This window comes from Cebus imitator, unplaced genomic scaffold (assembly GCF_001604975.1).
Source record: "Cebus imitator isolate Cc_AM_T3 unplaced genomic scaffold, Cebus_imitator-1.0 Scaffold460, whole genome shotgun sequence".
Taxonomy (NCBI): Eukaryota; Metazoa; Chordata; class Mammalia; order Primates; family Cebidae; genus Cebus; species Cebus imitator.
In genome coordinates, this window is record NW_016107775.1 from 955,867 (window position 1) to 969,968 (window position 14,102).

The 14,102-nt window shown below is 36.7% G+C and overlaps 1 protein-coding gene across 3 annotated transcripts in view; it reads right to left on the reverse strand.

The window, feature by feature from the left end:
* Positions 1-14,102, reverse strand: part of ZNF451 (zinc finger protein 451) — an 83,137-nt gene that overhangs the window by 61,624 nt on the left and 7,411 nt on the right. For 2 of the 3 annotated variants that reach the window (XM_017512009.2, XM_017512010.2), the window contains one exon: positions 11,374-11,454. In XM_017512009.2, the coding sequence (XP_017367498.1) occupies positions 11,374-11,454 (81 nt within the window). Of the gene's footprint in view, positions 1-1,125; positions 9,885-11,373; positions 11,455-14,102 lie in introns of those variants that run through there. The other variant, XM_017512014.2, reaches the window with a different exon arrangement.

Here is a 14,102-nt window from a genome sequence, read left to right on the forward strand (position 1 = left end):
AAACAGGAAGTTGACAAAATGTATTGGAGCTGCTAGAGATATTACTGGCATAAGGTCTATAACCCAGTTTCCTATCTGAATCATCTAGAGAGGATTCTGGTGATTAGGAACACACTTCCAATACAACATCTCCAAATGCCAATGAAGCAATATTTTTATGAGTATCTTTATTTTCCCCGAGTCCACCTAGAAATCATCTGTAAATCAAAACACAGGGAAATTAACTACTTTTAGCTACCTGTGAGGACACCTTTCCAGAGGTGACTGTGAAGTATGCAACCATTTAACAATGAAGGGATACCACATTCCACTTTAGAGGCATTACCCTGTTCATCCTCAGAGTTGTTCTCTACCAGAGCCTCAGTTCTTTCTGATTGCTTGAGCTGCCCGAGTCAGAAGTGAACTGTTGAAAGCCCTTCGTGGGCTCAGTTCTGGGAAAGAATTGTTCTAGATGTACATACTGGACTACAGTACAAACCAACCCCTAGACAGGTAACTTATAGAACCTTACAAGTAATGGCTACACAAACTTAGCACACTTTGAATACGTAGGAACCAATACATATTCATGGATAATTTATCATCTTTCTGTTTAGTCTCCTTCATTTCTGTTCTCCCCAAAGACTATTTCTTATCATTCTGAAATCAGACACACCCCATTATGTTCACCATACTGTTGCACACTTCTGTTCCTCCACCTGAATGCCTGGCTCATGTTTCTCTACCAAGCCAACTAACTTTTGCTTAATCATGCTCCAAAACTCAGCTCATGAACTTGGTAAGAAAAGCTTCCCTCACCCCCCTATATGGCCTTTTTTGTTCCATCACCACAGGCATTCTTCCAAACAGGACAGTTGCTCTTATACTTTACTGGTATTTATTTCTCTTGAGAATATACCATCTCTTATTAACCCTCAGTATTCTCAGACCTCTCTCAGTACCTGCCGGCACATAGCAGTTACTGAAAAAGATGTTTGACAAAGATTTTCAACAGATATAAAGTAACAAAATACCATCTATCAAAAATCATATACACATACATATACACTCTAGCTCTTCATTCTACATTCTCTTATTATTGTTTATTATGAGCATTTCTTAGCTTGTACTTGAGAAAAGAGACTATTTTACTTTAAATACATCTTTTAATGACTTAGTACATGGTTAGGCTTGTAAGATAGACTTGAAAAACATAAAAGGGGAAATATGATCACATGGCATGAAATGAACATTTGCATGCTGTCAAATACATTTTAAAATATATGTATCTATATCCAATACCATCCTATATTTACAAGAAATCTATGAATATGAATAGAAACAGCACAATTACTTAAAAAAGGAAATCTACATCAGGCTTTAGTGTTTTCAAAGTACTTTTGGATATTACCTCATTTGAGAGTAGGAAAACTGAGGCTAAGAGAATAAGTGACTTGCTAATACTGAGGATCAAGGCCTTTGGAATTCAAATACCATGTGCTTTACACCATTCCATTTTCCTTCCATTAAACCAATAACCTCAAAATGCCAGTTTAAAAAAAAAAAGTGTATATATGAAACAAAATGAATGTAATAAGTCAGAACAAAGAAAAAACACTAACAATACGGTTAACATAATCAGTGCTGAAAATGAATGGAAACAGAAACCAATGACTATGAATCAATAATAAACAGTCCAGCACAGTGAAACCTCAGTAGAACAGGATAAGGTTCCTGATATGACAAGTGAAATAATCACGAATTAGTTAATATAACACATCAAATACTAATGGGGTGACAGTAAAGCCATAAACAAAGTTCTGAAAAGAACAAGATTTGTGTATGTAAAATTAATTTACCATAGAAGACTTGAATAGGACTTTGAAAAACACATGGAGGCAGGCTAGCATAATGTTGAATTGAGACTGGAAAAAGTCTGTATTTAAAGCTCAGTTCCACCACCTGAGCAAGTTGCTTAATGACTCTTAATTTCAGTTCTTCATCTGCAAAGTAACAATGAATTTCTCTCTCAAGAGTGCCTTGCAACCAGCACGGAGCCTGTACTAAAGGCTATACAAATGTAGATTCTTCTGCCTTCCCAGGCAGGAAGATGACAATTAGACACAAGGCTACAAATATGCTTCCAAGACCTGTTAGAATACATAGAAGTTGTTCTAAGCCATTAAAGAAAGATCAATATTCAGGCCACTCTGTGCCAAGAATCTAAATGAAACTACTTATATATTATAACTATAGTGAAGGCAGAAAGGAATGGTCTGCATACCTAACAGTAGTTAAATGTAAATTAAATATGTTAAAAAAAAATGAATTGCAAACTGTGTTTAGTGACTTGGGTAAATGTTTTTATTATTTTATTTCATCATCCACATCACTGTTACCTCACCAATCAAAAGAGGTATTAAGGGACCACAACATGATAATTATTTAACACATTACTACATTTATAAATCAAGGTAGTGTGAAACATAGCCATCACAAATAAAAGTAGAGTTAACAAAAGGTCTACCTAGCTGTAGCCCTTAAAGGTGAATGCTGTAGTAGAGCCACTTTTACAGGTAATGAAAGAAAAAAGTACTATGATAGCTCATGGAGAAAGGAGAGCATATGAAAGTTAAGTCTTACAAAAGGACTACTAACTAAACCTATAACATAATACTTGAAGCAGTTAAGGTCAAAGTATAATTTTTAAAAGTATCACCAAATATAAACTATTTACTTTCATTAACCAAAGGAATATACTCAGGAATACAAGAAAACAACACAACTTGAAAGATCTCCAAAGTCCTAAAAGAAAATACAGACAACCTGAAAATTCTTATTGAATTCTTGACAAAGTATCAAAACACCCAATAGACCATTTGAAATAGTTACCTCAACCTGTTAAGCCCTTAAAACCCAGAGAAAATGGGTTAACTTTAAAATACAATATATCACAGTTATACTATAATAAATCCATGGGGATGGGCTTCAAAATTTTTTATAAGATGCATCTGACTATAAACCATACATAACAAATTTGTGTGAACATGTAGAAATGAGAAAATAATACTACCATTAAGCAAGGCAGCACTAAAAGTTGATTTAAGTTCAAAAACCAAAGTATAGTTTGAGATATTGGACTGGCTATATTTTTTTGAAAAGGGACATTAGAAGAAACTAGAATATCTCTTCTAACAATGTTTAAGACATGGTATTTAAATATACAAACACAAAGCCACATCAAAATCTTGCCTAGTATACACTGATAGAATAAAAAATATAATGTACATCGAAGAGATTATGGGAAGATCAGACATTCTTTCAGAAAGAGGTGCCGAATACAGGAGAAGAAAAGATCCAAACAAAGAATAACTGATATGCTAACAACATCAAAAGGACATGGTTGGGCTGTGACCACTTCCAGATACATCCCACAGGAAGCAAATTTCCAGTAATAAGTTATCTCAATGGTACCAAACACTTCTAAAGTTTTCATTACAACAAAAATCAAGTAAATGAAAAGATAAAGAAGTACAAATATCTCCCACTAATAAGATAAGATTTAATAAAACAATACTCTCTTCATCCATCCAGGAAGGGAAATTTCATAAAATAATATTTTAATGGTTTATAAAACTCAATATATCTGGAAAAATAATAAAAAGATTTGCATTCAATACAATAATCATAACAACTTCCACCTATATATTTTCTTAGTAAAAAATAAAGACTGGTTTGTGTATCTACTATGATAAACCATACAGAATTGATCTAGTCAATTGAATCACATGCATAAGATGCATACAGATGAGACAATCAATTACTGGACTAGCCACTAACATTAAGTACAGAATGGTAAATTCCAAAAGGCAAGAGAACCTAAACAGTGCAAGACTGTGGCAAAATACGCCTCACATAAATAAAAGATTTCACAGCTGGGCGCAGTGGCTCACGCCTGCAATCCCAGCACTTTGGGAGGCCGAGGAGGGAAGATCACCTGAGGTCGGGAGTTTGAAACCAGCCTGACCAACATGGAGAAACCCTGTCTCTACCAAAAATACAAAATTAGCCAGGCATGGTGCACATGACTGTAATCCAGTTACTCGGAAGGTTGAGGCAGGAGAATTGCTTGAACCCGGGAGGCAGAGGTTGCAGTGAGCACTCTATTGCACTCCAGCCTGGGTAAGAGCGAAATTCCATCTCAAACAAAAACAAAAACAAACCAAAAAAGATTTCACTTATTGCAATCTTTAAACGATTTCTACAAAGATCTAATCCACAATATCAAGCCTTCATCAGAATCCTAGTCAACTAGTTTTATCTTCAAGAATAATGAACGTCATGTCTATCCACATCAGTACCCAATTTTAGCAGACAAAGGGATTCTGGAATGTCTTTTTCAACCTCCTTGTTTACATTACCTGAGAGGTTATCCTGGCTGTATCAGGTCCTTAAGGACATTATCAATCAGGTCACTTAGGTATCACTCAGTAAATTATTAGTGTAGTATTAATACCGAATACTAAACAGTGTCCAAGTAGCCTGAAAGAGTTTATGCTCCCTTCAAAATGTCATTTTGAGGGCTAAGTAAATAAATGGAATTATACTGATAAAGAAGCTGCCACACAGTTTAAAAAAAAAAAAAAAGAATTTAAATGTAATTATACTGATAAGGAAGCTGTCATTCAGTCTTTAAAAAAAAAAAAGAAAAAGATAAAGTGTCAGCAAATTTACTGCTTTTTAAAAATGCCCTTGCTTATTCTAACCAAGTAAACACATCCACTTATCAAATATAAGTTGTGTTACCATGGCTAAAAACAAGGTTAGATATGAGACAATCAGAAAACCTAGAACATATCTACAGAAAACAAAGCTGCCTTAGGCCCCCCAAAATTGGCCACTCATTAATAATGAAAAGGAACTACTGTCTAGTTAGTTAAATAAGGGGGAGGAAGGTATTCTACAACCTTCTGAAATGAATCAACAGTGCTATAAAGAAAACAAATTAACATTCAGAAGGGAGTACATTTAGATAGTGCAATTGTACAAATGACACAATAATAAAGTACACGATTAAACCACTGTACAAAACTCACATAAATATCACCAGCAATATAGGCAAGACATCAAAGTTTAAGTTTTAAAGAAAAGGGTAGAATTTAAAAAGGCACTTCATATAAAAATGGAAACAGTACTTCTCTATACACAGTAACGACAAGAAACCATATTGTCTCTGTATACATTTTATATCTAATCAAGAAATAACATTTGAAGAAAAAAGATCATTAGATACATCCTTTTTGAGAATACCAGATCATTAAACTTGCAACGATTCCGAGGCCTCCTAGAAAACCTAGAGGTATTTAAACATTAGAGGCTGGCCTAGTAGAGAATTTTGCTACAGGCTCTGCACATGGCAGGCATAATATGAATATTTATTATCTGACTAATTAAGAGTTTCTGATTCTATTGGGGTCATCTCCCTAGACCAAATCCCCGCTTTAAGTTTTATAACATTATCATCATTCAAGTATGCCAGAGATTTTAAAATAATAAAAAATAAACACATTAAGGGTATTTCTTTTGCAGTCAAGAAACTAATCTATAGCTAAAAACTCTTCCTAATCTGCATTCTGCCCCCATCCCTATTAAACTTATCAAATCCTTTCAGAACTAGTTGGTCACCAATTTGATGATTTCCCAATACCTTTACACTTTGAGTAAAACAGAGTATTTGGAGATACTTGGGCATATCAGTGAGAGTAACTAAGAAAGGATACTTTTACTTAATTACTGAGCAACATAAATATCACAAGAGGAAAAGAGAACAGCAACATCATCCTACCAATACTTGAGAACAGAACTGTGCAACAATGTGAATATAGTCAACACTACTATAGGCTTAAAAAATGGTTAAGGTGCTAAGCTTTACATGTCTTTTTTTTAACCACAATTTAAAAGGCAAAGGGGAGGAGAAGCACACTAAAGGGAAGTGCCAAAATAGTTTCAGACAATCACATTTTCAGGCATAACTTATTTTGGTTTAGTTTAAGGTTTGAAATAAGGGTATTTCAAAAACCACCAAGTTTATGACACAGCATCTAATTCACGGAAGGAAAAGGGGAGAAATGGAAAGTAAAGAGTCTGAAGTAGCCTTAGCTAGTCGGGAACTTGCTAGCGGCAAATCCTCTAAGACAAAACTACAGTGCCAATATCAAGAGCACATGAGATTGCTTGATTGATGGAGCACACATAAGCTACAAAAATCTATGTATGATTTCTCAGGCCTTGGTTTCTTTTCAGGTAACCAATATTCTTCTAGAATTTGGTTTGAAAGACAGCTTGTAGAGAACACTGGCATGGACCTATTTCCACAGAAGCAGAAATAAAACTTTGTGTAAAATACAAAAGAAAATAAGGTAAATATTAATTCTTTATATGACTGGGCTAAATTTGCAAAATGACATCCTCTTTATTAAGAAAAGTTCAAGTTTAATCTACAAATAGGACAAACAAGACCAGTATCGTGAAGTTATCTGACAAAATAATTTCTTCCAAGTAGGAAAATTTATGCCTTCAACCACTGTAGCACAAATAAGGAAGAAAAGCAGATTTAAAAATGGATGCTGAATATGATTACAATGAGGCAGTAAGAAATGAGCTTCCAATAAACTATAAAAAAGTGTGGCACCAGAGAAAATGTCAATTACCACTGTGAAAGAACTATGGCAAGAAAAGAAACCACATAAACCATAAAATAGTGCCATATTCCATTAGTAGTATACACAAAATGCCTTGATCAAGATTAAAAAATGCAGAAGTTATAGTATTAAGTTTGTCAATAAAAAGAAAAACAACTGTTTTTGGCTGCAAAGTAAATAATACCAGGTGATGTATTCAGACCCCTCAAACTTGACATATTCTCCATTCCTGATGTCATGCTGTGAAGACATGGATCTAGGGGCTGATATATCATACATCCACTACCTTGAGTCTAAAGAGAAGATACTGTGGGACATTTAATTGAGGTATCTGCTGCCAGTTCCAGTACGGTGAAAAACTATTACTGGGACCAATTGGGAGCAAAAAGATAAGCCATCTATTACACTAGGAGTCTGACTAAATTAACCGATTAACCAAGAATGTATCGCTTAAGTCTTGATTTCAGCCTTTCAAATCATTAATGGATATCATCACTTAGATATCCAGAAACAGAACTGTGTGGCTTGCTCTCTTCACTACATCCACAGCTATGCTTTAAATCTTAAGGATTCTCAATAAAATCTAGATGGATGGTATCCCTCTTTATGACAATAAGAGGACAAGATTGTCAGGCATGTTTGGAATTCTTGCTCTTAAGAGTTCAGATTTGCATGCCTGGATGGTGTAAGTAACATCCTTTACTTCCAGGGCACTGATGTGCATAACTTTTTTGAATTTAGAATGTGATGCACTATCAAGCTCAAAAGAATTACATGTCTAGAAGATAGGTCGTTTAAGAAGGCCATCTTGGTGAAAGGCCCAGCTTATAGTGAGAGACTACCATGACTCAGTCATACAGCTTGATATGAGAGCTTGATAGGTCAAAGATTATTAGGATTGATGACAACAAAGAATTCTCTCACATGTAGCTTTATGAGTAGTGATGGTATGGTGGCCATCAAAGTCTTGATGAAGATACTGTGCAATTTCTACAGAGATGTTACAGATAGAAGTCTTTTTCCAATTGGTGTCCATAGTAGACCTGTGACATCTAGTCATTCCAAAGGGAAGCAAACTGCATTTGGCAAAATTTGATTTGAATTCTAGTTGACCCAAAGCTTCACGGCTGATTCTGAAGTCTCACAGAGCTTGATAGTAGTATGAACTCTTGGTGAGTTGACCATCTTGACATAAAGACATTGTAACAGATGTGTCATTTTGTGAGGATCTGTCAAACTGAACCCTGAACAAGGAAGCACTGATAACCTAAAAATGAAGGATTTACTTCTGGTCTTAGTAAACAGAGATCTAGTATTAGGTTATTTCTAGATTCAAAATCTGCTAGTCCTCAGTTTACAAATAAGATTTTCCTGAGGAACAGACCTTTATATTTTTCTTTAATCACAAGAGGATTCAGATTCCTGAGTGGTCCTCATCCAAACTTATTTTGGACCAGAAATAATGGATAAATATTTGTTCAACCCTCCTTTCAAGAAAGTCTCCACTGCTCACTTGGCCAATAAATCATGAGTCTCTTTATTATATATTTCATTTCAAAAGTCTAGAATTCAAAAGTCAGCTGTGATCATTCCAGACATGCACTCAGTTTTTTAGATGATTTCCTACCTGTAGATCCTGTTTGTACAGGAGGAACAAGTAAAATAGTTAAGATCTTGAATGACTATCCTGCTGAACATAACAGGTTATTAATTCTTATACCCATGGCGTTCTGGAGACTCTCCCTTCTTTCTGTATCTATAGGGGTGGTTTCGAGGTTTGTACCAATCCCCTTTGGAATATCCTCTGTTGTGATAATGTGCTTTCTGATCATGACTATAAAAGTATCGATGCTGATTATAGTATTTATTGTGATCTTTATAGTCATTTTCTTTTATACTGTTCTCTTCTGCAACAACAGCTTTTACATCTTGTCCAAAAAGGGAAGTACCATCAAAGGGCAAGTGGGAGATCTTCTCCTGGGTTTTCTTAGTGAGAGATGTAAGTCGAAGCCAGGCCTGCCTTCTGTAGTCTATGGCCATGGCCATAACTCTGACTACAGAATCCATTATGTCCCTAGTAGTACAAAGTTGCCAAAGGCCTGCATCCATACCATCAGATATAATGCATCTTGCTTTTCCACGATCAAACTCTGGGTCATGAACCAGATCTTCCATGTCTTCCCAGAGTTTACGCTGATATTGAGTCATATAGGCCATGTAGCTAGCAGCTCGAGCTGCAATTGAGGCAGCATGGTAAAATCTACAACCCATGACCTCCATTTCTTTTGAGGTAGAATCTAGAGGGGATGTTGTGTTTCCTCTTTTGCTGTGTTCTAATGCTTCTACAATGGGGCCTTCAGCTGGTGGGTTTGGTTGGAAAGGAGAGGTGTCCTTGGCCACAGGATATACTCTGTGTCCCATGAAGGAAGAAGGATGACAATCAGCAGGGTCTTTAAAAACCTCAGTGGTGGCAATTCTCAGAAGAGGATGCAATGGAGGAACCAAACGTTTTTTAGAGGTCACACAATCAGGTTTCCCTTCACATGATTCCGCTTCTGATTGTAATGTCACCCTTTTTATAACACCTCTTTGTTCCATTCTCTTCAAAAGACCCGTGAAACTAGATTGGCTGGGGTCAGATGGCTGCCCTTTGTCATCAGCTGATGGTGATTTGTAATCAATTTCTTCTTCAACTGTGGATAAATTTTCCTCCTTAGAGGTGGAGATGTCCCAAGGAACTGAGGAGTTCTCATTTGGCCTAGAATGATGAAATCTAAAACAGCTCCTGGACTGCAGATCACGTATCACTCGGGACATCTCAGCTACTTGTGTCTGGAGATAGAGGATGGCATCCTGTCCATGCTGTGAAGCTGAAGAAGAATCTATATGTAAATTCTCTTTGACCTCAGAAGAGGCCAAAGATTCCTGGGGGACCAGAAGTGGAGATGAAGGCAGAGTGTGAAAATTCTGTGATGATTTAAGGGTCTGTGTCTCAGAGATCTTAGTATCTGAATTATTTTGATCATTTTTCTGGTTCTCCAATGGGTTCTCAACAGAGGAAGTTTGAGAAACTATCCTTTCTGGACTGCTGGAACAACTCCCAGAGAAGGAGCTGCTATCTCCAATGGGAAGAGGAACATTGCAGCTAGCGCACATTTCTGGGCGATGATTCTCAGAGGATGGCACCTTAGATTCAGGCATTCTCTGGGTTATCCACATGAACAAGAAAACCAAGGAAGAAAAAAAATACGCTTTTAATATGTTAACTTTCAAGTGCAGAGATTCATGTCCAGTAAGTAGAACTCAATTTTTAAATTATTATAATTAACAATGAAAGGTACAATCCACTCAAGGTCAGCAAAAGGAATCAGAGAAGTCAAATCCACAAGCTTCACTACCCCAAAGACCCAATATCCCAATATCAACTATTGGCATTAATCTGGGACTCTGTTTACAAGAAAGGAGAGTGTAAAAACAAGCTCAGCTCACGTGGTGCTACCCTGGCCTGCTGTTTGGTCCCGTGTTAGTATAAGAATAAGTGCTGAGACCACTCATAGGAATAAAGGAAAAAAACATTCCATTCAAGATATGTAAGTTCTATTCAAAATACGCAAGAAGCTAATGATGGCAGAGACAACTTAAGGAAAGTTCCACTGAGAAGAAAAAAAAAATCTAAAACTCCCCCATTAGAGTCATTTTTAAGCCCCTTTGAAAATTCTGTCATTCATTCTACATGAATAACAAAATTTTCCAGTTGTATAGTCCGACTTTACGTTGGGTGGTTATACAGAGTTATAATTTGTTACCTCATTTCACCCTCACAACAACCCTGTGAGGTAGGTATTATTCCTATTTGATTAAAAAACGGAGATTAAAAGGTTACTTAATTTATCCAAAGTCACAGAATTTGTAAAGAGTAAAGCTGGGACTCAAACCCAGATATTCTGATTCCAAGTCCAGGTCTCAATACCCTGTATCACAGAGCAAGAAGCTTTGTGGTCACTTTGAACAATAACTAAGAGTTCTCTAATCCAACAAGAAAACAGCCCATTAACAGAAGTTTGAGCTAAAACAAGGACAAATGAAAGGCAAGACTGCTACAAAGGGCTCAACTAGTTCAATTCTCAGAGCAAGGGAAGTATTGTTCCTAGGGTCAAACCCACAACCAGTACATCACAGGTAAGATAACTCCAAATATGTGGGGCACAGACAAGGTTCAAGGGATGACGACTGAAGTCATATATTTCCTATAAACCCTTCTCACACCTTCCATTGCTTAAAGGATCTTTACATATCCTTTTTCCTAAGATAAAACAAATTTTCTGTGGTCATGTGGCTCTGGAACAAAAGAATCCAGTATTATAGGGTACCTGAGGAAGAATACAGGAAAAGAGAAGGGAAAGAGGAATCAATTAAGCTTGAAGTTTTTATTCCATTTCCCTTTTATCAGATATCACCTCTAAGGCTTACCATTTCCCAGTCATATTATCATTTTTTCATATCCTCACCCAAAGTAGAAGAAAAAAACTAGAAGTAGGAGATCTGGGCAAAGGACTCCTTGGACTACCTATTTTAGCCCATTCTAATAGAACTCGCTATTTCTAAACGGCATCACTGATTTGATAACTCTCTTTACAGAACACCTCTTAAAAGACATAACTGAAGAAATGCAAATCAAATGTAATGTACTTACATCTGTATGAGAGGTGCTAGGCTCTTCATCATCACTGCTGACTAGATCAATGTATTCAAGAACAGGTCGTAATGGTCCTTCCTATAAAGGATAAAGCAAATTTACAAGTCATGAACAGTTATTCAAACCAAACTAGCATTTAAAACTACTAGTGTTTTTTTGGTTGAGAGTGGCAAGAATTATTCTGAAGAGGCAGATTTATAGATTGCAGAAAAAAAAACAGAACAAAAGCAGCAGAGGAAAATACGCAAAATACATAAATGTAAAATGATGACAAGGAAGGACCTAAGCCCCTGTAGAATGAGGGCCATGTCAATTACTTAAGAAAGGAAAATTAATACAGAAACAGTACTACAATGATACAGATATTATAATCCAGTGCTTTACACCTAGAATGGGTATCCAAAGTCTGTTAATATATCCAAGTTCAAAAATGAATTATTTGACTAACAGCTGAGCTTCATCACCCCACCACTGCAGAGTCAAGCATCAAACCTGAATTATTCTCCATTCTTTCTTTCCATCCATACCAATTTCTTCATTGACCAGGCCTTGAATGTCAGGCTTAAAAGCCTAGATTTTATTCAAAAGGCAAAGAAAATCAAAAATAATAATAAGTGAATAGCATAAGAACTGTGTTTCAAGAAGACCAATCACATAGAGGAGTATGGAGAGCAGGGAAAGCCAGATAATTAATCAGTGTAGGCACAGGATAATGCAGAACTAATGTGATGATAGCAAGAAGAGTATAGTAGTGGACATATAAGAGAATACAAGTAAAATGGAAAACTAAAAAAGACTGATTATTAGGCCATGTCCAGTGGCTCACACCTATAATCCCAGCACTTTGGGAGGCCAAGGCGGAAAATCATCTGAGGTTGGGAGTTCGAGACCAGCCTGGCCAATACAGTGAAACTCCATCTCTATTAAAAATTCAAAAATTAGCCGGGTGTGGTGGTGCGTGCCTGTAGTCCCAGCTACTCAGGAGGCTGTGGAAGGAGAATAGTTTAAACCCGGGAGGCAGAGGCAGAGGTTCTGTTTCAAAAATAATAATAAAAATAAATAAAGATTATTTAAAACAAAACAAAGAGTCAGTTATCTGTAAGGTTTTAAGCTCGGATGACTACAAGAATAGTAATGCCATTAGTATAACTCTAGAAAGCAGAAACAGAAAGCTGACATTCCTATGGGCTGAAGTAACAGTGGTACACAGGGGTACCTAGCAGACAGCTGGAAATGCAGGCCTCTAATCTGGGAAGTACGAACATACCCGGAAATAAAAATTTGAGAGCTGTTCCCCTAAAAGGCTATTAAACTCTAAAGCTAAACTGAACTATTATATCGCCTCAATGAACAGCTGTCAATGTTAAATGTGGCCAGAAACATATCAACAAGAAAATGCCATTGAATGTGGCAACCGGACATTTTTAAATGTCTTTGAGAGCACAACTTTCAAGAAAGTAGTGAGCACAGAAGTCTGGCTCTAAAACATTAGAGAATGCAGTAGAAAAGGCCATATTCTTTTGAGAAATCCAACGTAAGAAACAAGAGAAATGAACACAGGAGAAGAAATAATGGTTGAGGAAAGGATTTTGTAGGATTGTAGAAAGCTGACTGTTGGAGACAGAAGCTGAGATCTAGGTAATGATCTTCTTCCCTATAAGAGGCATCCAGTCTCAAAGATAGCTTCTTTCACCCCTAGGCTATGACTTCTGCTCAACCAAGAAACTGCCATCTTTTGGGTACTAATTCAGACACCAAGATAAAACAAGAGGGCAATATTGGGCAGAAATCTATAACAATGAATTGGAATTTTTACTCAAACTGTAAAGATGGAAGTAAAAAATAAAGGATCCGACAAACCAATACTCTCCAATACATGGTCAAAAGAGCTGAATCACCTACTTTAAAACTAAAATCTATACCTGGTATGAAGAATGTCAGCTGGACACAGTGGCTCACCCCTGTAATCCCAGCACCTTGGGAGGCCAAGGCAGGTAGATGACTTGAGGTCAGGAGTTTAAGACAAGCCTTGCCAACATGGTGAAACCCATCTCTACTAAAACTAGAACAATAAGCCCGGCATGGTGGTGGGCGCCCGTAGTCCCAGCTACCCAAGAGGCTGAGGCAGAAGAATCGCTGGAACCCAGGAGGCAGAGACTGCAGTGAATGAGATGGCGCCACTGCACTCCAGCCTGGACAACAAAGCAAGACTCTGTATCAGGAAAAAAAAAAAAAAAAAAGCAAGAAATAGTTATAGGCTAATACTTGAAATGTTTATTATTCAGCAATAAATCTTTCCCTGGAGACTTGAAGAAACTTAGGCCTCTCCTTTTTAGTTATTAAACAACACCAACGACAAACAAAGAGACAAACACAAACTGGTTTGGGAGCCCCAGATAGGAGGATCGATTAAGTCCAGGAGTTCAGAACCAATTTGGGCAACATAGAAAGACCACATCTCTACAGAAAAAGAAACAATTTTTCTTCATTAGCTGGATGTGGCAGTGCATACCTATAGTCCTAGATACTCAGGACACTAAGACAGCAGGATTGCCTGAGCTCAGTTGTTCCAAGCCACAGTGAGCTATGATAGTGCCACTGCACTCCAGCCTTGGTACCAGACAAGATCCTGTCTCTAAAGTATAATAATAAAATAAATAAATATATAAATAAATAAAAATTATATAATAAAACCAGAAATACTGCATTTAAGCCAGGAAAGGAAA